Genomic DNA, 21,122 nt, shown 5'->3' with positions numbered 1-21,122 from the left:
CTTGCATTGAAGCTCAAGATGCTCTTTGGTGCTGAAGAACATGATTATGAGGTTTTGCACAAACTTTGAGTTCATCCCAGCTCAAGCTCACGCTGTCATTAAAAAAAGAAAAGAAAAACAAGATTTCTCAGTTGTAATGAAAATATTACTTTATAAAAATGATGCAATGAAGCATCTTCACTAGTGACCTCAGACCCCACGGTATTTAATAAAACACTTATTTATTTTTTCTTATTTAAAAAAAAAAAAAACGTTTTTCATTTAATGAAAGTAAGTCTGTTTTAATTAGTCTCTCTATCTCTCGCAGTCGATGCAGAAGTTGTGCAGATCTCGATAGTCAAAGCGTCAGTGCTGTAACACTGCAGTGTGTTATAAGCGCGCGCTCGCGGAGAGAAGCAACACGTCCTGAACGCACTCCGATGGAAAGTTGTGCGGAATGCTGATTCTGAGGAAGTTTTGCCACCGTTCCCTCACTCCAGACTCAATGATGCATCGGAGGAAGTACATTTTTAACCTGGAAAATTGCAATCGGATGGAATAAAGCGCAGCAGTCTGTCCAACGCTGCACTAACGCGGACGAAGTGTTTAACGATCCGTTTAAGGACAGAATCATTCGGCGAACGCGGATTCCTGGAGATTGGATGCGCTTTTTAAAAGTTCCTGCGTAATTATGGTCAGTAAGTTACACTACACTACGCGTTGTTTTCCTCAGGATTGGGGTGTTTTGCACAAAAAGTTACTTGGGTTAAAAAAAGTTAGGTGTGTCAGTTTAAACGCAACTTGTGTGATATTGTGATTTTGACCTGAATGAGTGTATGTGAGGTGTTTCTCTTCACCTTCAGGGTTGTAATAAGGTGTGTGTGGCGCTGATCGGGGCGGTTGTCGTCATCACGCTCATCGTCATTCCCACGGCAATTTACATGAACAGTGAGTCGAGTGCACTCTTCTTCATCTTCCTCTGCTTCCATTTGAAACAATCAATAGAAAAAACACTTAAAAGCATGTATAGTCTACCTCCTACCTAGGGCACATGTCCACCGTGTAATGGGGAAGAGATAGAGTTAACCATTTCTTCACCTTGGTATTCCTGTAAGATTATAGTCATGTACGGTTAAATGACAAACGTTTGTCTTTAAGGTAATTTTCGAAGGGCAATGTTACTGTTTTTTTCTGTAGTTATGATCAAATAGTAATGTTTCCAGACTTTTGACCGGTAGCTACTGTCTGTGTGTGTAGGCTATGTGTGTGTGTGTATGTATTATATATATATATATATATATATATATATATATATATATATATAGCCTACCGTTTGTTTATGTTACATAATTGTTACGTAAAGTTTAGAAACATTACTATTTTTCATGTTTTTTAAAGTGCTCTTCAAGCCTGTATTTATTTGATCAAAGCTACAGAAAAAAACAGTAACATTGTGAAATATTATTACAATTTAAAAATATGTTTTTATTTATTTATTTGAATATACATTAAAATGTTATTTATTTCTGTGATGCAACTTCAGTGTCACATGACCCTTCTGAAATCATTCTTATATGCAGATTTATTATCAAAGTTGGAAATAGTTGAGCTGCTTAATATTTTTTTGGAACTTGTGATACTTTTTTCAGGATTCATTGATAAATAAAGTAAAAAAATAAAAAAATAAAAACCCAGCATTTATTCAAAATAGAAATATTTTCTAACAATATAACTCTTTACTATCACTTTTTTAAAATCATTTTAACACATCCTTGCTGAATAAAAGTATTAATTTCATTAAAAAAAGAAGTTGAAAAGAAAAATGACTGGCCCCAAACATTTGAACAGTAGTATATATAGTTACAAAAGATTTCCATTTTAAATAAATGCTTTTCTTTAACTTTTTATTCATCAATGAATCCTGAAAAAAAAGTATCACAGGTTCCAAAGCACAACCGTTTCCAATATTGATAACAAATCAGCATATTAGAATGATTTCTGAAGGATCATGTGACACTTAAAGCTGAATTTTCAGCATCATTACACCAGTCTTCAATCACAGAATTAAATTATATTTCAATGTATATTAAAATAGAAAACCATTATTTTAAATTGTAATCATATTTCACAATATTACAGTTTTTTCTGTACTTTTGATCAAATCAATTCAGGCTTGATGAGCATAAGAAACTTCTCAAAAACATTAAAAATAGCAATGTTTCCAAACTATATGGTTGTTTCTTGTTTTATGTTTCATTAAAAAATACCTGTAGCGCCCCCATGTGAAAACCAAAGAAATTGTGGGAATGTCATAACCTGAAATATATATTTTTTTATTTGAAGGCTGAAACTTATACTGTTTTCCTTCTCTGTGTCCTCAGGAGATGATTCTGGATTAAAGAGAACTTATTCTTTTAATGACTTTTACAATGATACCATCAGGTATAAAACGTACAGTCTCCGTTGGATATCAGGTACGACACCTGAGGGCGCTTCACATGGTCCGTGTTTTTTTTTGTGATGACCTCTACATCACCCTGACACACACACTCAATGTCTCATTTTCCAACAGACAATGAATACCTCCACAAAACCAATGAAGGCCATATTTACTTGCACAACGCTGAAACGAAGGAAAGCTCAATATACCTGAGCAACTCAACATTTGTAGGTTGCCTCACATTTATTTGAGTGTTTGAATGACTCTTTACAGTCGTCCTCCTTCATAAATTCACATTATAAAGTCTCTGATATTGTTTAATGTTGTAAAGCACTTCCAGAATATATGTTATGTTTAACACACATGTAAATTCCACTTCTGATTTACAGGCCCAGGTGGATGGCACAGATTACATAGTGTCCGCAGATAGAAAATTTGTCATCTTTGAGAGCAATTACTCAAAGGTAACTTACCAAAAAAAAATTGCCACTTCATAACACACAAACATTAATATTGTTCATAAGTGATTCTTGCTGACATCTAACACACACTTGAAATGCTTCAACAGCAATGGCGGCACTCCTTCACTGCCTCCTACCATATCTACAACATGGAGTCTCAGTGAGTAAAGATTATTTGCTGCAGCTTTGTAAATTATTCACTTAGTATTACGTTAGGGTTGTCAAAATATAGGACAATATATGGAAAACTTTTGAAATTGTGATTGCTTGAACATTTCAACAGTTTTTAACAGTATATTTCAAGCTCACCTATATACTGTAGTCTAATCTCTGATATTTTTTTTATCTCACTGAAAACTAATTAGTATAATTGTTTAAATATATTACTTCCAACAATTGGTGATGTATATTCACTGTGACGCGTCTTGTTTTCTGTTGGATTCAGGGAATTTTTCTCCAAGTTTCAGATTCCACCTGTTACACAGCTCTTAGTTTGTGCGCCAACAGGAAACAAACTGGTGAGTTACAAACAGTAACACTGACAAAAAAAATTATTATATTACATTATTGGAAGGCTGTAATGTCCAAGAATTCCAAAAGAAAACCAGGATTTGTCTGGGTTTTCACCATCACAAAGCAAATTTTGAGCACATCGGAAATTCCAGCAGCTTTTCTTATTATTTGTTTTTAATACTTTCAAAATCAAATTGTATTATTTTTTACTGTATATTGTTTTTTTTTTTGTTCTTATGAGAAATAAACATTGAATTTAGGCTTTTATTCACATATAAACATTGATCAGTGAACAAACAGAAGCTCAACTGGTTCCAGATTAAATATTTAAAATATGCAATACCATCACTTAAATTCTGAGTTTATGGTAGATTTGTCTCAAAGTTTATACATTACTGTTAAAAATCTGTTTATCTATAGAGAAAACTAATGGTATTTTTACTTTCAGACCCAATGAGTAGAATATAAAACATAACTGTTGCACTCTATATTCTGAACGAAATGTTGTTTTATGTTGGGAATCGAAACATACCGGTTGAGCTCTATTGTTTTGATATCGTCAGTGCTAATGACCATACATCGTCCACAGGCTTACGTCTGGGATTATAATATTTACCTCAAAACGACTGCCACTGCTGAGGCCGTACAAGTCACACGTAATGGAAAAGTCAATGAAATTCTCAATGGAGTACCAGACTGGGTCTATGAAGGTAACGTCATCTAATGCACTCACACACAGACATCCTTATGTCTATGCATTCATTCATTCCTGTTAATCCATCTGCATCTTTTCTTGCTCAATAGAGGAGGTTTTTGCCTCAAACGAAGCCATTTGGTGGTCTCCGCAGGGGAAATATCTGGCTTATCTGCAAATTAATGACACTGGAGTTCACAACATTGAATACTCATTGTATGGAAATGACCAGTACCCTACCACAGTAGTTATCCCCTACCCAAAAGTAAATATCTGAACGTTTCGTAGATTTTCGAGATTTTATTTCATGACTGTTTGTATGAACAGGTTTTTCTATTTTCCTTTATAATCTACAGACTACTACAAATCCACCCGTCATCATTTAGAATAAGAAACTTGTATTATATGTGTCAAAGTATTCTTCCTTACCATAGCCAGACTTTTAGAAAGTTTAAATTCAAAGTCTGTAGCCAGCAAGAAAAATAACTGGACATACAAAAATATTTTTTATAACTCAATATTATGTTTTTGTTAAAAATGAATACACTTACAAAGTGAAACAGTCACACTTAATTAGTGAGAAGATTTTTATTTATTTTTAAATCTAACAAACCTTTTTCCACTATAAAGAACCTTTTGTGGAATGGAAAGTTTCCATGAATTTTACCGGAACGTTATAATAACGTTCATTGTAAGTCATTTATAAGTGGTTAGATAATGATGAACTAATCATTTACAAAACATTCATAAATGATTAGCAAGTGATATGCTATTGCAGTCATGTTTCATGATGATTAGTTAATCATTTACTAATCACTTGTAAATGACTTGTAACAGAATTTACAAAACATACATAAAATGTTAGTATATCACGTGCTAATCATTTATGAATGTTTTGTAAATGATTAGTTCATCATTAACTAACCACTTATAAATGACTTAAAACTGAACGTTATTATAAAGTGTTAGCAAAGGTTCTTCATGGAACCATCGATACCATTAAAGAATCTTTATCTTTCATGATAAAATGTAGCATTAAAAACTGCATGGAATAGATACTGTATCTGCAGTTCTTGTATTACAGTTTCATTCAAAGTCTAATTTTGCTACTAAACTGTTGTTCTGCTTACAAAGGCAGGCAGTGTTATTCCCAGAGCAAGGCTGTTTGTAATTGACGTCGAAAATCCATCCAAACAATCAGAAGTGGTGGTACCGAAATCTGTCGGATCAGGGTGTGTCCCTCTTATGTTTCTAGTTTCACATTTTCACACAAAGCCTCTATGGCAAGCAGGGCGGTGCGGAGTCGAGAGCCTTGGGAATGGCTCAGTGGTGCGAGTGCTAATGAGCGTCACCAACGCCACACCGGTCTCGAGTCTCACGGGTGACGACAGTGAAGGATGAGAGAGAACCAGGCCTGGACTTTATGTTGTTGTGCTTGCTTAATAAGGTTTTATGCGGTAGTCGTCAGTGAGGGGCAGCCCATTTACTTTCATTTTGTAGTGTTTATTTATTGTAATATTAAAGTTAATGTTGAAAGTTTGCTGCTTTCTTCTCTTTTCAACAAACTTTGCTACATTGGCAAATCCAGGCCTTGTCCTCTCTAGTCTTGCTCTGTCGTCACTCCTCCTTTTATCCTTCCGGAGCTCCTCCTTGAGACTCGAAAACTCATTATCATTCGCGCTACCGGCCTCGTTCCGTTCCCACGGCTCTCGGCCCCGCCCTGCTCGCCACAGCCTGAAACATACGCTTTCACAGCATTAGAGTTCAGCATAACGTCATTTTTATTCTACTCTTTTCCCAGCGATCACTATCTGAGCACGGTCACGTGGGTCACGGACGAGCGACTGGCTGTTCAATGGCTGCCACGCCGACAGGACCGAGTCCTTCTGCAGATCTACGACTACGACGGCACCAACTGGAAAGAAAGCTCGGTGAGAATCAACATTGCAATTGCCCGAGGCAGTGATTCTCTTGTTATTTTGGTCTGGCCAATCAAAGAAATTGTAATACAACCCCATTTCCAGAAAAGTTGGGACAAGAATCTGAGATTTGTTAATGCTCTTTAACTGACAAAAGTATAAAGAAAAGATGACCAACTTAACTGTACTTTGTGAATGTAAACAAATTTTGATTTTGATGGCTGCAACACACTCCAAAATAGTTGGGACAGAGGCATGTTTACCACTGTGTCACATCACATTCCTTTTAATTACACTTTTTATATGTTTGGGAATTGAGGATACTAATTGTTGCAGTTTTGCAAGTGGAATTTTTGCTCAATCTCGCTTAATACAAGACAGCTGCTCAACAGTTTGTGGTCATCAGTCTGAGTCTCCTTTTTATGATGGGCCATAGAGTACATTTTCAATAGGAGAAAGATCTGGACTGCAGGTGTAGAGTGTCATCGAAACACACTGTTGTAGCATGTGCCCCCTCGGACAGATGTTTGCATTTGCACCTGTTGCTGATGAAAGTCTGGTTGGTCCCTTTCGTCTTTGGGGCTGAGAACTCAATGTCCATTTTTCCCCAAAAACAAGCTGAAACGTGGACTCATCTGACCACAGCACACATTTCCACTGTGTTTTGGACCGTCTGAGATGAGCTCGGGCCCACAGAACTCAGCGGCATCTCTGCATTTAACAGATGTATCGCTTTCTCCTTGTGCAACAGTGATTAAAGTTGCATTTCTTGATGCAGCGTCAGACTGTGTTAAATGAAAATGGTTTTCTAAAGTACTCCTGAGTACATGTGGCTGTATTTAACGGAATAGCATGATGGTTTCTCATGCAATGCCATCTGAGGGCTCAAAGGTCACGCACATTCAACAGAGGTCTGCCTTGCCCGACACGGACTGAGATGTATCCGGATTCCCTGAATCTTTTCAGAATATGATGTATGGTAGATGGGTGAAAGACCTAAGTTCTTTGTAATCTTGCATTTAGAAATGTGATTTTTTAATTGTTTGACAATTCTCTCATGGAATTTGGCTTAAAGTGGTGAGCCATGACACATCTTTGCTTGCAAAGACTGAGCCTTTGGTGGATGGTACTATTATGACGATACACTCATCTATTAATGTTTCCTCCTTTTAAATTGGCAGGTAATACCTTGAGAGTTTTGAGCAAATACAAGTATCTTGGGCATCTCATTACAGACCAGTTGAAGGATGACCTTGACGTTTACAGGCAATGCCGTTCTTTATATGCTCAGGCGAATAGTTTGGCTCGCAAGTTTGGTGGGTGCACAGATAGAGTGAAAGTTGCTTTGTTTAGAGCATACTGCACTCCTCTTCACAATGCACACTTGTGGTCTAGTTTCAGCAAAGCTAGCTTGCATAAACTCCAGGTAGCTTACAATGATGCACTGAGAATTCTGCTGAGAAGACCACGCTGGTGTAGTGCCAGTGAGATGTTTGTGGCTGCAGGTGTTAATACACCGCAAGCCACATTGAGAAATGTTATGTACAAATTTATATGTCGGCTGAATAACTCAGAGAATTACATAATTATGGCATTGACCAGCATCAAGTTTAGCACTACACGGTATAAGTCCAAGTTATGGAAGCATTGGTATAGTTGTCTCCTTTTTATTGTATTGTGTGTACTGTCTTGTTTTTATTTGGACCTGTGAGTCTGTAATAAAGTTTATTATTATTATTATTATTATTACCAGGTCACCTGCTAATTGTGGACAGTTTCAAAATAGTTTAACTTGGATATTCTATAATCTTTTTACTTTTATTTTGTCTCTGTCCCAACTTTTTTGGAGTGTGTTGCAGTCATCAAAATCAAAATGTGTTTATATTTACAAAACACAATTAATTTGGCCAGTGAAAACATTGGAAGTTCTTCTTTTTACTTTTGTCAGTTAAATAAAGGTTAAAAGAGAATTAACAAATCAGATTCTTGATTTTAAATTTTTTTTTTTACAAAATGTCCCAAATTTTCTGGATTTGGGGTTGAAGTTGAACAATCTTTTTTTTTTTTTTTTTGCCAATCAGTATTGTTGGAGTCTTTGGCACATTTGACTTTGGGTTCAAAAATGGATGAAGTAATACTTTTTAAATATTACTATGAAAAGAAATTCTCACCACTTTCTTTTAGCAACAACAGTGAAAACATGAACTGCATTCATTCCTATTTTCACTTTTTTGATATATAATAAGGCAGCAAATTACACTCTTACTTGAATAAATGTTGCAAAATAGACAAATTAATTAAATGGCTTTTAAATAAAAGCCCTATGGAAGAAACAAATAGATTTTTCATTATTCATAAAAAATTCATGTCAATAATGACACACACGTCATACATAGAAAAGTGCTGTGAACTCAACCTTAAGTGAAAGAAAATGCGCACACACGTGTATCGTCAACTGACCAGGTTTACATATGCAGATATTTAATAAACTTTGAGAACTGGCCAAAAAAAATTTGAATAGTGGGATTTAAATAAAGATTATTTTTTTCTTTCTTTTTGTACAGAAATTTGAGCAAAAAAGCAAAACTGGATGGGTTGGACGGGTGAGTTCATGCAGCAATCACATAAAATCTTCAGATAGTCCTGATTTAAACTAAAGATGCTGCCATGAAACCTTAATGGTCTGTGTTTCCCCTCACAGTACTTTCCTTCAGCTCCTTACTTTGCTGCAAATAACAAGAGTTTTTACAAAGTTATGAGCAATGTCAACGGTTATAAACATCTCCACTATGTGAATGCTGTAAGTAATGTCCTTTTTTTTATATATATATATAAAATCTCAGAGCTGGTTGTTTTGGATCATGACTTTGAACTCCATTGAAAAACATTATAAAATCCCCAAATTTCAGATGTCTTTACATTGTATTACAGGTTATAATGTGCTATAACCGTTAAAACAAAGAAACCCAAAGAAACACTGAAGTACAAGCTTATCAAGTTGTCGGTCTGCCAACTGTGTTGTTTTCTTTGCAGGAAACCGCAACACCCATCACCTCAGGCAAATGGGAAGTGATATACATCTCAAAAGTAACCAAAGATTCCATGTGCGTATGAAATGCGTATGTTTTGTCACAAGCTTCTCATGTGTCTTTCCTGCACACATCTAAAATCTGCTCTTTCCACAGATACTACGTGAGTAATGAACACATGGGAAGACCTGGACAGAGAAACCTTTACAAGTAAAAATACCTTTGTTTCCACAATATTTCAAATATTAAAATAGTCATTTGTTTTGCTATACTTCAGCAATGGTATCACAACACTCTCGTGCCACTCAAGAACCAATTATTCACAACCAATTCCATTACAATAATTGTATAATGAAGGATGAATTCGTTAGTTGTAGATTAGACTTTCGTTCATCTTCAGAACACAAATTAAGATATTTTTGATTAAATCAGAGCTGTCTCACTCCTCCATAGGCTTCTAGGTAACTTCATCTTCCAGCCTTAGTAAAGAAGACATTGTTAAAATAGTCCAAGTGACTACAGTGGCTCAAGTTTATCAAGCGACGAGAATACTTTTTATGCGCAAAAACAAAACAAAAATAACGACTTTATTCAACTATTCATTTTCCTTCTGTGTGGGCCTCAGAGTGAGTTCACGAGAGCAACACGACGCATGCATGAGAACCGAGAAGATGAAAAATCATTTTTTAAATGTGTCAATCAAAGAATGCTTGACACTTTCTGCAGAGATGTGGCACAGACAACATGCCTGAAAAACAAACTAAATGCAAAGGATAGGTTTAGGAAAAAGTGCATTGAGGTACAAGTTTCTGAATGAAGAAATATGAGAAAAATGATATACATTAACAAAAATAATTATATGTTCATTATATTTATTAATGCATTAAAGTTATTTATACTAAAAATATTTTATATGTATATATACAGTAGCCAAAATTTGAAGTGGATCAAAACCTTTCATCAAGTTATACATGAATATATACATGAATATATATATATATATATATATATGAAGAGTTCAGATGTAAAAGTCTCTAAGTGCCATCTGAAATTTTCTTCTAGAATGATCATTTTTATCAAGCTTGTATATTTAAGTTCAGTAATTTCCCTTAAATGGCAATGAAAATTACCTATTAATTGTCATTTAAGTGAAATTACTGAACTTAAATATACAAGCTTGATAAAAATGATCATTCTAGAAGAAAATTTCAGATGGCATATAGAAAATATTTATATATATATTCTGTATATTATAGCCAATTCAAAAGCACAAGGCCACACAACACAGTGAAAAAAACAGAAATAGTGTACACAAACTACTAGAAGTAATTTATTCCGAATTTTCTAATGGTTTCCCTTCCCTCATTGTCACTGTGAAATGTTTCCTCAGGATTTCTATAAGCAACAATGGCCATTCTGTCCCCGAGTGCGTCACCTGTTCACTGTACCAGGACAGGTGTCAGTATAACTCGGCTTACTTCAGCCTGAACGCCTCTTACTTCCGCATGGACTGCTACGGTTAGTGAACACGCTTTTACTGCACGCCTGTGCGATTCCCTCAAAACAAAGCCCTGAACGATACCGTGGTTGATCTGAGGTGACTGAGAGAGGTAACTGTGTGCTGCTGGTTTCACAGGACCAGGGCTTCCGCTGTTTACACTGATGGACAACAGAGCGCCTGCTAAAGGTTTGTGCTAGCATCGCTTCAATCCAACCCCTTTACAGCAGGAGCTAAATAAAGAAATAGTTGATATAACATTTCTGATATAAATTGTATTTTTGGGGATTAGAGATTCAGGTCCTTGAGGACAATAAGAAACTGGAAAAAATTCTGACTACTGAGCTTCTGATGCCAACCATCAAACGTGCCACAATGAAGATCGCAGGATTCAGTATGTGCAGTATTTTTTTTAATATTCCAGGAAAATTGGATTAGTATCATGTTTTTGTTGTTTCTCTCTCTCCAGACCTCTGGTATCAGATGATGTTCCCACCAAATTTTGACTCGTCCAAAAAGTACCCTCTTTTAATTCAAGTGTGAGTTACATACTTAACTGAACCTATAAATGGCCATTTGTTTTCTTTTCTATAACATTACCTTTCAAACGGTTTTTGCTCTGTAAGTTTTTTTTTTCCTTCTTTTATTCACTTCTATTTATTTAATAATTTGTAAAAAAAAAAAAAAATATATATATATATTAGTTTAAAATAACTTTTCTATTTGAATATATGTTGTTCAAATGTAATTTATTCCTGTGATCAAAGCTGGATTTTCAGCATCATTACTCCAGTCTTCAGCTTCACATGATCCTTCAGAAATCATTCTAATATGATGATTTGCTGCTAAAGAGACATTTATTTTTATTATCAATATTGTGCTGCTTAATAACGTGGAAACAGATGCTTAATAATGTCAAGCAGCATATATTTAAAATAGGTTTTTTTTGTAACGTAGAAGACTTTACAATCAATTTTGGTCAATTTATTTCATCCTTGCTGAATAAAAGCATTAGTTTCTTTCTTTTTTTTTAAACGGTAGAGTATGTAATGCATTGTACAGTAGTCTCTTAATTAAAATGAGCTCATAAAAGCCGCATGCATAATTCAATTCACATTTATTTGTATAGCACTTTTCACAAAACATATCGTTTCAAAGCAGCTTTACAGAAAATACACGTTTCTACATTACAATTTTGAGTAATCAGAGATGACTGAGTCCAAGTTATGTCCATATGTCAGAAATGTACAGTTCTAAGATAATACAAATCATGCCGTTAGCTAACATCATGTATTAATTTAGCTCATTAAAGCAACTATTGTGATTTGAGATCATAATGATAACAATATACAGACATTTTGGCAGTTGTGCATCTCTTCACAGGTGTAGGGTCATCTGATACATAATTACAAAATGAGCAAAATGCTGTTTAAAACAATTTTAGCTGAAGTAAACTTGGTTCACTTTCAAAAAAAAAATGTGGCTGATAATTTACTCACCCCAATGTCATCCAAGATATCCATGTCTTTCTCTCTTCAGTCGAAAATAAATTAAGGTTTTTGAGGAAAACATTCCAGGATTTTTCTACACAGAATTGACTTCAATGGCAACCAACTATACCAATGTTCAAAGAAGGTCCAAATGTCCGTCTCAATGCAGCTTCAAAGTCTCGACACGATCCCAGTCGAGAAATAAGGGTCTTATCTCGCGAAACGATCGGTCATTTTCTAAAAAAAATAAAAAAATAAAAAAATAAATAAATTTAAAAAAAAAATATATATATATATATATATATATATATATATATATATATATATGAAGAGTTCAGATGCAAAAGCCTCTAAATGCCATCTGAAATTTTCTTCTAGAATGATCATTTTTATCAAGCTCGTATATTTAAATTCAATAATTTCACTTAAATGGCAATGAAGATTACCTATTAATTGTCATTTAAGTGAAATTACTGAACTTAAATATACGAGCTTGATAAAAATCATCATTCTAGAAGAAAATTTCAGATGGCACTTAGAGGCTTTTGCATCTGAACTCTTCATATATTATATATATATATATATATATATATAGATATAGATATATATAGATATAGATATATATAGATATATATAGATATAGATATATATATATATATAGATATAGATACATATATATATGGTATAAATACATATATATATACACACTTATAGTGTATATATATATATATATATGTATATAGTACATTTATGTATATGTACATAGTACAGTTGTATGTACTATGTATATAGTACAGTTTATAGTGTATATATAGTATATATATATATATACATACATACACACTTTTTAACCACAAATGCTCGTCATGTACCATCTCTGAGATGCGCCACGCATTACGTCATCACGTTGGAAAGGTCATGCGTCACGTCATCTGTCTAAGTTATTTGTCTGTGTACTCCGGTTCAAAAAGGAGGGAAGGGCAAAAAATGTAATCTCATTTTCTCTTCCAACTTCAAAATCGTCTGACATCTTTGTTTTAATTTATTATAATTATTATTTTTATTTTTTTCGTGACCTTTCCAACGTGATGACGCAATGCGTGGCGCATCTCAGAGATGGTACAAGACGGGCATTTGTGGTTAAAAAGTATATATATATATATATATATATATATATATTATTTATTTTTTTAAATGACCGATCGTTTCGCGAGATAAGACCCTTATTTCTCGACTGGGATCGTGTCGAGACTTTGAAGCTGCACTGAGACGGACATTTGGACCTTCTTTGAACATTGGTATAGTTGGTTGCCATTGAAGTCCATTCTGTGTAGAAAAATCCTGGAATGTTTTCGTCAAAAACCTTAATTTCTTTTCGACTGAATCTTGGATGACATCGGAGGTGAGTAAATTATCAGAAATTTTTTTTTTTGAAAGTGAACTAATCCTTTAAAGAAAGTTTTATTCCATTATAAAAATAAATAAATAAATACAAATTCTTGATTCATGATATGATGTTTTTAGTATTTCTCTAATATAACTTTTTTTTTTCGCGGTCACGTTAAAGGTACGGCGGGCCAGCCAGCCAGAACATAGATTACGTGTTTCGACTGGAGTGGGCCACGTACCTGTGCAGCACGGAGAAGGTGCTCATCGCCAGCTTCGACGGCAGGGGAAGCGGTTTCCAGGGCGATGAGATAATGCACGCCATCTACGAGCGACTGGGGACGTATGAGGTGGAAGATCAGATCTCGGCCGTGAGGTGAGGCGAGGGAACGATGTGCACACGCTCGTGATGACGAGAATCATTTAGCCTGATGTAACTCACAGATGGATGAGAGATACGAGTCGAAGTGTCACGGAGCATGTGTCAAATGAGGTTGAGCGAGGTCAAACACTGAGTTGACTGAAAGCAACTTAAGAGACAAACTACCTTCTACAAAAGATGTATTCTACCAATGTAGTCATTTTGTTTTGGAAGATCTTCATAATTGCTTTTCTTGTGAATTTGTGTTTAATTGCAGAAAATTCATTGAAATGGGTTTCATTGACAAAGACAGAATTGCAATGTGGGGTTGGGTAAGTGCAATGCTTTCATTTACAAGACAAACCACAGAAGAGATTTGAAATACGATTATATACGAGGTTTTGACTACCAGTCTAATGTTTGGAATAATTCTCTTTTTAAATTATAAAGTCTCTTCTGCTCACCAAGGCTGCATCTTATGTGATCAAAAATACAGTAAAAATAGTGAAATATTACCTATTCAAATAAATGTTATCAATGTTGACAATGTTTCAATTTGCAGCTTAATATTTCTGTGGAAACTAATATTTTTTTCAATATTCTTTGAAAAAATTTTTTTTTGACTTAACTGTCACTTTTGATCAATTTAATGCACCCTTGCAGACTAAAATTATTAATTTCTTTTTCTTTTTTTAAAGCTTACTTTTACCCCTAACTTTTGAATGGTAGTGTATCACAGTTTCAACAAAAATATGAAGCCGCAAAACTGTTTTCATCATTGATAATAATCAGAAATATTTCTTGAGCAGCAAAGCATCATATGAGAATGATTTCTGAAGGATCATGTGACACTGAAGACTGGAGTAATGATGCTGAAAATTCAGCTTTGATCACAGGAATAAATTACATTTTAAAATGTTTAAATAAAAAGTTATTTATTTTAAATTGTAACAATATTTCACAATTTTACTGTTTTGACTAATTTTACTAATTATGAAACGTCTGTCTTGCTCAGTCATATGGCGGCTATGTGACGTCCATGGTTCTGGGATCAGGAAGTGGACTGTTCAAATGTGGAATCGCTGTGGCTCCTGTTGCAAAGTGGGAGTATTATGGTACGGATTTTCTGATTTATGATATAGACCACAAACAATTTAGCAGACTTAACTCACACGCTGCGTTCTTCACAGACGCTGTATATACAGAGAGATACATGCATCGCCCCGAGGATAACTTGGAAAGATATCAAGTAAGTTAATCTGTAAGAAAACACGTGCAAAGTTTATGAACAGTGATCAATAGCTCATATATGTGGTTGATTTGCTTATTCGCAGAATTCAACAGTGACCGACAGGGCAAAAAATTTCAAGTCGGGTCAATACATGTTGGTGCACGGCACTGCAGACGGTAAACAATTTGATCTAAACCCAAGAATAGACAAACAGCAATGAAAAGTTTATAAATCTGTATTAAAGGGATGGTTTGGAGTAAAATCAACCTAGGGTCCTTTGCACCATGACCTCGAGCCAAACACCCTCCCAGAAGCCTTTTTTCCCTTGGTTGAACATTATTTAAGTTAGAGCTTATTTAGAGATATCAGCCGGATAGCTTAGTGCAGGCGCTAATGGATCCAAGGCTGTATCTGGTAAATTACCCCACTAATAATGCCCAGAATGGCACCAAACTTCTAGTACAAATAGGTTCTGTACTCATAAAACGAGGCATTGGAAAGTTTGTAAGTACATCAGGAGTTTATTTAAATAACACTTGCCTGATGGTTTATGCTATCGCTAACCCGCACGTCGACGTCACTTCATTGGTTTGGGAAAAGCACGTAAAAGTCCTGGCAGAAAGCGATGCATAAGGATGTAGTGTAACGACGCCCAGTTCCAGGAATGCACTAATATTTTGTTGGTAGTACCAGTTTATAACAATTATTAGTTAACACTAAGTTGTCAACACTTCGGAAAAAATAATAATTCATCGTTACACTACATCCTTATGCATCGCTTTCTGCCAGGACTTTAACGTGCTTTTCCCAACTCACTGAAGTGACTTCGACGTCCGGGTTAGCGGTAGCATGAGCCGTCAGGCAAGTGTTATTTAAATAAACTCCTGATGTACTTACAAACTTTCCAATGCCTCGTTTTATCAGTACAGAACCTATTTGTACTACTGTAGAAGTTTGGTGCCATTCTGGGCATTATTAGTGGGGTAATTTACGAGATACAGCCTTGGATCCATTAGCGCCTGCACTAAACCATCCGGCTGATATCTCTAAATAAGCTCTAACTTTAATAATGTTCAACCAAGGGGAAAAAGGCTTCTGGGGGGGTGTTTGGCTCGAGGTCATGGTGCAAAGGACCCTAGGTTGATTCTACTCCGAACCATCCCTTTAAGAATCTGATAGATTGACTGATATAAAACCTAGTGGCCTGACTTAAAAAAAGAAGAAAAAAAAAGGTACAAAAGCTGTCATTAGGGTGGCACCAATTTTGAAAGGAGTTCTGCCCCAGTGACAGCTTTTGTACCTCTTTTTCTGAAACAAAAAATCATTTTCTTGACATGTTTTCTTGCTGTTTTGACTTCACTACTCCAGACAACGTCCACTTTCAGCAGGCTGCTCAAATTTCCAAGGCCCTGGTGGAAAATCAAGTAGACTTTGAAGCAATGGTGAGTATTAATGAAAGGTGAAAAACATTTTATCGAGCTCTGACATGTCTTGCTTTCTCTAAAACGATGTAACCCTTTTTTTTAGTGGTACACCGATAAGGATCACAGTCTGTCAGGCAAAGCACGTTACCATCTCTACACACACTTGAACCATTTTCTGCAGAACTGCTTCGCTGAGAACAAATAAACGGGCATTGATGCGTTATGTAAACAAAAAATGTTCCTCTTCCATTGACAAAACACTGTTGATGACAGATGCTTTACATGTTAGTCTGTATATAGAACATCTTATGTTGATTTTGTATTGTTATTTTTATATTGCTTAACGTGATATTTTTATTAGCTGTTGTTTTTGTATCGCTGTGATGGTAACTCACTTTACCAACATAAAGTAAAATGAATGTAGTTTATATGACAGACTTTTGTCATGTTTCATATTTCTACATGTACACATTGATTGTGGAATCTATAGAGTTTATGCGCTTGTGTTTATGCACTGACTTCTATGTGTGATTTGAGCATGTCTGTTAGAAACCTGATCAACTGAAACATTCTGGATTTGGATGCCTTAGTCTTCTGACTCGTGTTTCATATATCCTGAAATCTGAACAAAATTAAAAAAATATTTCTGTGTGAAGGAATTCTGTGTCTGGATGCTTAATTTCATTTGATCTATTTTACATATTAGACACTGCCAAAGTTTGGACTGAATTTGTTTCTCATGAAACTATCTCGGTTTCATGTAATTGTTTTTTTGACACTTCTTTCAAACATTTGACTGGGTAGCTTATACATAATAGTAGTCTATATCATGGTATGTGAACAGTGCCACCTGCTGGTTTAACTATTAAAATGTATGCCATATGGACGTTGCCCAAGAGCTCAGATAATATCCTTTAAAAGGTTTCTGAATTTAACATCACTGATGTTATAGATGCATCAGCTGAAACCCACATAAATCAAGGGACATTAACATTGTGGAATAATGTACAGTCAGCCAATCAGGACGTCAAGTGATGCTTTTTACAGGGCTTTTCAACAAATAATTAGACAAAATATTGATTTGACTTTCATTTATTTAATAATGCGCAGACTGATAAGACAACTCACGTCACAGTTTAACACCGCACAGCTTAAAAACTATGAGTTTAAGATTTTAAAATCAGTTTTCTGTGATATTTTTGGTTGTGATTATTCAACCATAATTTATGGTTGATCTCTGGAATTAATTTCTGATCATTCGGAGGTCAAATATATTCTATCTGAGGCACAGCTCCAGTAGGAAACCTGTTTCCAGCATAATGCTGATGTTGTCTCTTCACCGTCTCCTCAAATCAAATCAATATTTCCATTTCATTTATTTTTTCCAGGTTTTCACACCTAAACCACTCTTGTGTGTCCAACTACTTTTTTGCACCACCGATTATGCTTTCAAACAGACCAAAGCATGATCAGAGTTGTTGTAACTACTACAAAAGCATCAATGTTACTATTCGTTCTGTTAAGAATCCTCAGGGAATAAGATAAAAAATAAATAGAGTTAAATGTAATTGATCTTTGTGAGACTGAGGCATTACGGTAACTAACACTTGATCCAATCTAAAGAATTTGGGAAGCATTTAAAAAATAAAGACATGCAGCCTCAGTTTATGATAAACATTTCTATAATCAATGCATAAATAAATATAAATTTGATGCAAATGACAACGGAAGAGAACTGACATATATTCTACATAGTTAAAGTTCACGATATATAATTTTTAAAACCTAAACGTTTATAGACACAAAAAAGATTAAGAAAAGTGAGGTTACTGAGAAAAGATCTTGCAGCAATTTTGATTTAATATTTATAAGTATGCCTTAAATGTCCAAATACTGTCTGTTTGGAAGTATCAAATAGGAAACTTATTTTAGGATACCCATTTCCTTCCTAAAAAGAAAAAGAAAAAAAAGAATATAGTGTAAAAGTCCCTGAAATCGTGACAGAATATATCAATTGTTTTCTCACAAAAAGAAAGAAAGCTTTGCAGAGCACAAACATCACTTCCTGAATGTTTCTCATCCTGAAAGTACTTGTGCAATTATTTGCTCTTCCCTGTTTTTAACAGGACAAAATCATGTTTGATTTTCCCCTAAAGTGACTTTTTGACCATTTCCCCCGTCTCTTTTTAAAACAGGTTCACAGTGCAAATACACTGATGCATTGAGATTAATGGATTGAAACTAATAAGTGTGTGTGTGTGTGTGTGTGTGTGTGTGTGTGTGCGTGTGTGTGTGTGCGTGTGTGTGTGTATCATGCCACCTGGGCATCACTATATAAGACTCAGAACATCAGGCTGGGACTGTGAAATCGCACTGGGAGCCAGGAAGGTGAAATCAGCGAGACAACATTGAGTATATTTCTCCGTGACGACCCAACAAAAATCAAGGTGAGTCTGAGAACTCTTTGGCACTGTACTATATCTTTACAGGTAGAATGCATGAACGCTTTACTGAGTCGCTGTATGGTCTGTGTCCTCAGGTAAGATGATGGTAAGGATCTACTACGCCTTCATTGGACTTTTACTTCTCATCTTGATCCAGAGCAGCCTGCAGATTCCCATACAAGACACGGAAGAAAACACCAGGTTAGAGCAACTAAATTATGTATTATTTCATTTTTTAATGGCCTCGGAAGTTTTTGATTGTTCCCTTTACAATCAAACACAAACTGGGACACATTTAACCTCAAAATAAAAAAGGAACTCTATGGGACTTAAAGAAAATCAAGCATATTTTTATGTTTTTTTTTTTTTTTTATGACAATTACATGTCATAAAATATTTCAAATTTTACTGTGAAATGTGCAATTTTATAGCTTCACAGACTATTACATGGCAGAAAACATTTTATGTGAAATGTGTTTAACTGTCATAAAAATTATTTCATAACGCAAAACATTTCTATGTCAAAATGAATGCATTTTTCCTTTCTTTTTTGATTTTGGGGTGAAATGTGACCCAGGCGTGCTCTCGATGGGGTTTTCTTTTTGGAGAATGACCTATATGACGTTGATTTTTCAGCTTTATGTCTGAGGAAGCACTATTTAATGACCCAAGAGAAGTAAACAACATGAAGAGACATTCAGAAGGCACGTTCTCAAACGATTACAGTAAATACCTGGAGACCAGGAGAGCACAAGACTTCGTTCAGTGGTTAATGAACTCCAAAAGGAGCGGGTAAGTTTAGAAGGTCTTTCAAAATATATATAAAAAAACATCCAACCATATCCATCTTGAACTATTATAATTATAATTATTTATTTTTTACATGACATGTCAATCGTCGTGTAAGAGAAGTTGCATGAATAAAATTATGAAATGTAATTATGAAAATAGAAAAATATGTTTTTCACTCATTGGAAATTCATTTCAAGTAATTCCCACATAACGTGAATACAGATAAAAAAAACAAAAAAAAAACTTTGTATTTAAAATAAAATTAACAAAAGTTGATAATTTAAATGAGTAAATTTACACTATCATTCAAAAAGTTTTGACTTGGTAAAAAAAGAATGTTTTTGAAAGAAGTCCCTTATGCTCACCAAGGCAGCATTTATTTAATCAAAAATACAGTAAAATTGTGAAATATTATTCCAATTTAAAATAACTGATTTTTTATTTGAATATATTGCAAAATGTAATGTATTCCTGTGATCAAAGCTGAATTCATTACTCCAGTCTTCAGTGTCACATTGATCCTACAGATATCAATGTTGAAAACAGCTTCATATTTTTTATGGAAACATTGATTCATTTTTTACAGGATTCTTTGATGAATATAACGTTTTTTCAGCATTTATTTGAAATTGAAATATTTTGTAACATTATAAATGTCTTTACTCTAAAAAAACAGAGGTATACATGTATATAGTTTATTACAAAGAATATCAGCCTTTCTAACTAAACATGCGTTCTCCCCCAGAGTCCCCACACGACGCCACGCAGACGGCACGTACACCAGTGATGTCAGCTCCTACCTGCAGGACCAGGCGGCAAAAGAGTTCGTGTCCTGGCTGAAAACAGGGAGAGGGCGACGCGAGTGAGGATTCTCCACACACTACCCTGCGTAACTGTGATATTCTCCGATACTCTGTTTTATAATGACTAGTGCTGTCAGTTCCATCGAATCATGCAAATAAATCTTTCTTCAAATGAAGCACTTGGTCTTTTGGTTTTTGAGCGACTTTTTTTAAATACAACCTAGACTATGTTAAAAAAAAGTTCAGTTGAGAATAAAAGTGGTTAAAAATGGATTGCACATACATTGTGTTTTGTGCATTCAATTGTTGGCTTTTTGACAGTTAATTAATACCTGAATTTGTAGACGTACTTAAAAATTAAGACATTTAAAAACCAAAAATGGTCATAACATAACATGTCATGTTAATATTCTTGCATATTGTTTGGTCTGTGTTTGGACATTTACTTTAGTTTTAATGATACATTATTTTGCTACTGTCACTTGCCCAATGTAAAATCTGAGTCTGAATGCAAAACCCATTGAGTAGTAGCCGTTTAAGAGGATAACCTTCAGTTCGTTTAACGTAAGAAAAGAATCTGACACGTTTACCTCACTGTCCCTTTGAGAAAACATACAACATTCAGACTTCATAAGCAGTTATAACGCTATTTGTCAAG

General features: G+C 34.8%; 2 protein-coding genes across 2 annotated transcripts; both read left to right on the top strand.

Moving 5' to 3' along the window:
- The first annotated feature begins 347 nt into the window (after positions 1-347).
- fap (fibroblast activation protein, alpha) lies at positions 348-17,078 on the top strand. The gene is made up of 26 exons (XM_084421692.1): positions 348-673; positions 843-927; positions 2,361-2,453; positions 2,552-2,646; positions 2,809-2,883; positions 2,988-3,040; positions 3,326-3,398; positions 3,983-4,103; positions 4,198-4,352; positions 5,222-5,319; positions 5,889-6,018; positions 8,571-8,609; positions 8,708-8,806; positions 9,040-9,110; positions 9,192-9,245; positions 10,426-10,553; positions 10,672-10,722; positions 10,826-10,927; positions 11,003-11,072; positions 13,591-13,785; positions 14,048-14,102; positions 14,786-14,885; positions 14,961-15,019; positions 15,105-15,177; positions 16,370-16,443; positions 16,529-17,078. Exons 1-26 carry the CDS (start codon positions 671-673, stop codon positions 16,628-16,630), a joined length of 2,253 nt encoding a protein of 750 aa, XP_084277818.1. The 5' UTR covers positions 348-670; the 3' UTR covers positions 16,631-17,078.
- Positions 17,079-18,787: 1,709 nt separating this feature from the next.
- On the top strand, positions 18,788-20,640 carry gcgb (glucagon b). The gene is made up of 4 exons (XM_084422465.1): positions 18,788-18,872; positions 18,965-19,070; positions 19,506-19,661; positions 20,407-20,640. The coding sequence occupies exons 2-4, from the start codon at positions 18,970-18,972 to the stop codon at positions 20,525-20,527; spliced, it is 378 nt and encodes a 125-aa protein (XP_084278591.1). The 5' UTR covers positions 18,788-18,872; positions 18,965-18,969; the 3' UTR covers positions 20,528-20,640.
- The last annotated feature ends 482 nt before the right edge of the window (positions 20,641-21,122 follow it).

This window comes from Rutilus rutilus (genome assembly GCF_951802725.1).
Source record: "Rutilus rutilus genome assembly, chromosome: 10".
Classification (NCBI taxonomy): domain Eukaryota; kingdom Metazoa; phylum Chordata; class Actinopteri; order Cypriniformes; family Leuciscidae; genus Rutilus; species Rutilus rutilus.
This window is presented reverse-complemented; position numbering and strand designations above follow the sequence as displayed.

What these genes read in the sequence shown, in the direction of transcription:
- fap (XM_084421692.1), top strand. An exon ending in ACCAGACTGGGTCTATGAAG is followed by an intron (nt 4,104 to 4,197) that starts GTAACGTCATCT and finishes CTTGCTCAATAG; the next exon opens with AGGAGGTTTTTGCCTCAAAC. An exon ending in TAGTTATCCCCTACCCAAAA is followed by an intron (nt 4,353 to 5,221) that starts GTAAATATCTGA and finishes CTGCTTACAAAG; the next exon opens with GCAGGCAGTGTTATTCCCAG.
- gcgb (XM_084422465.1), top strand. Translation starts at nt 18,970, where the DNA reads ATGATGGTAAGGATCTACTACGCCTTCATTGGACTTTTACTTCTCATC. An exon ending in GACACGGAAGAAAACACCAG is followed by an intron (nt 19,071 to 19,505) that starts GTTAGAGCAACT and finishes TTGATTTTTCAG; the next exon opens with CTTTATGTCTGAGGAAGCAC. An exon ending in ATGAACTCCAAAAGGAGCGG is followed by an intron (nt 19,662 to 20,406) that starts GTAAGTTTAGAA and finishes GTTCTCCCCCAG; the next exon opens with AGTCCCCACACGACGCCACG.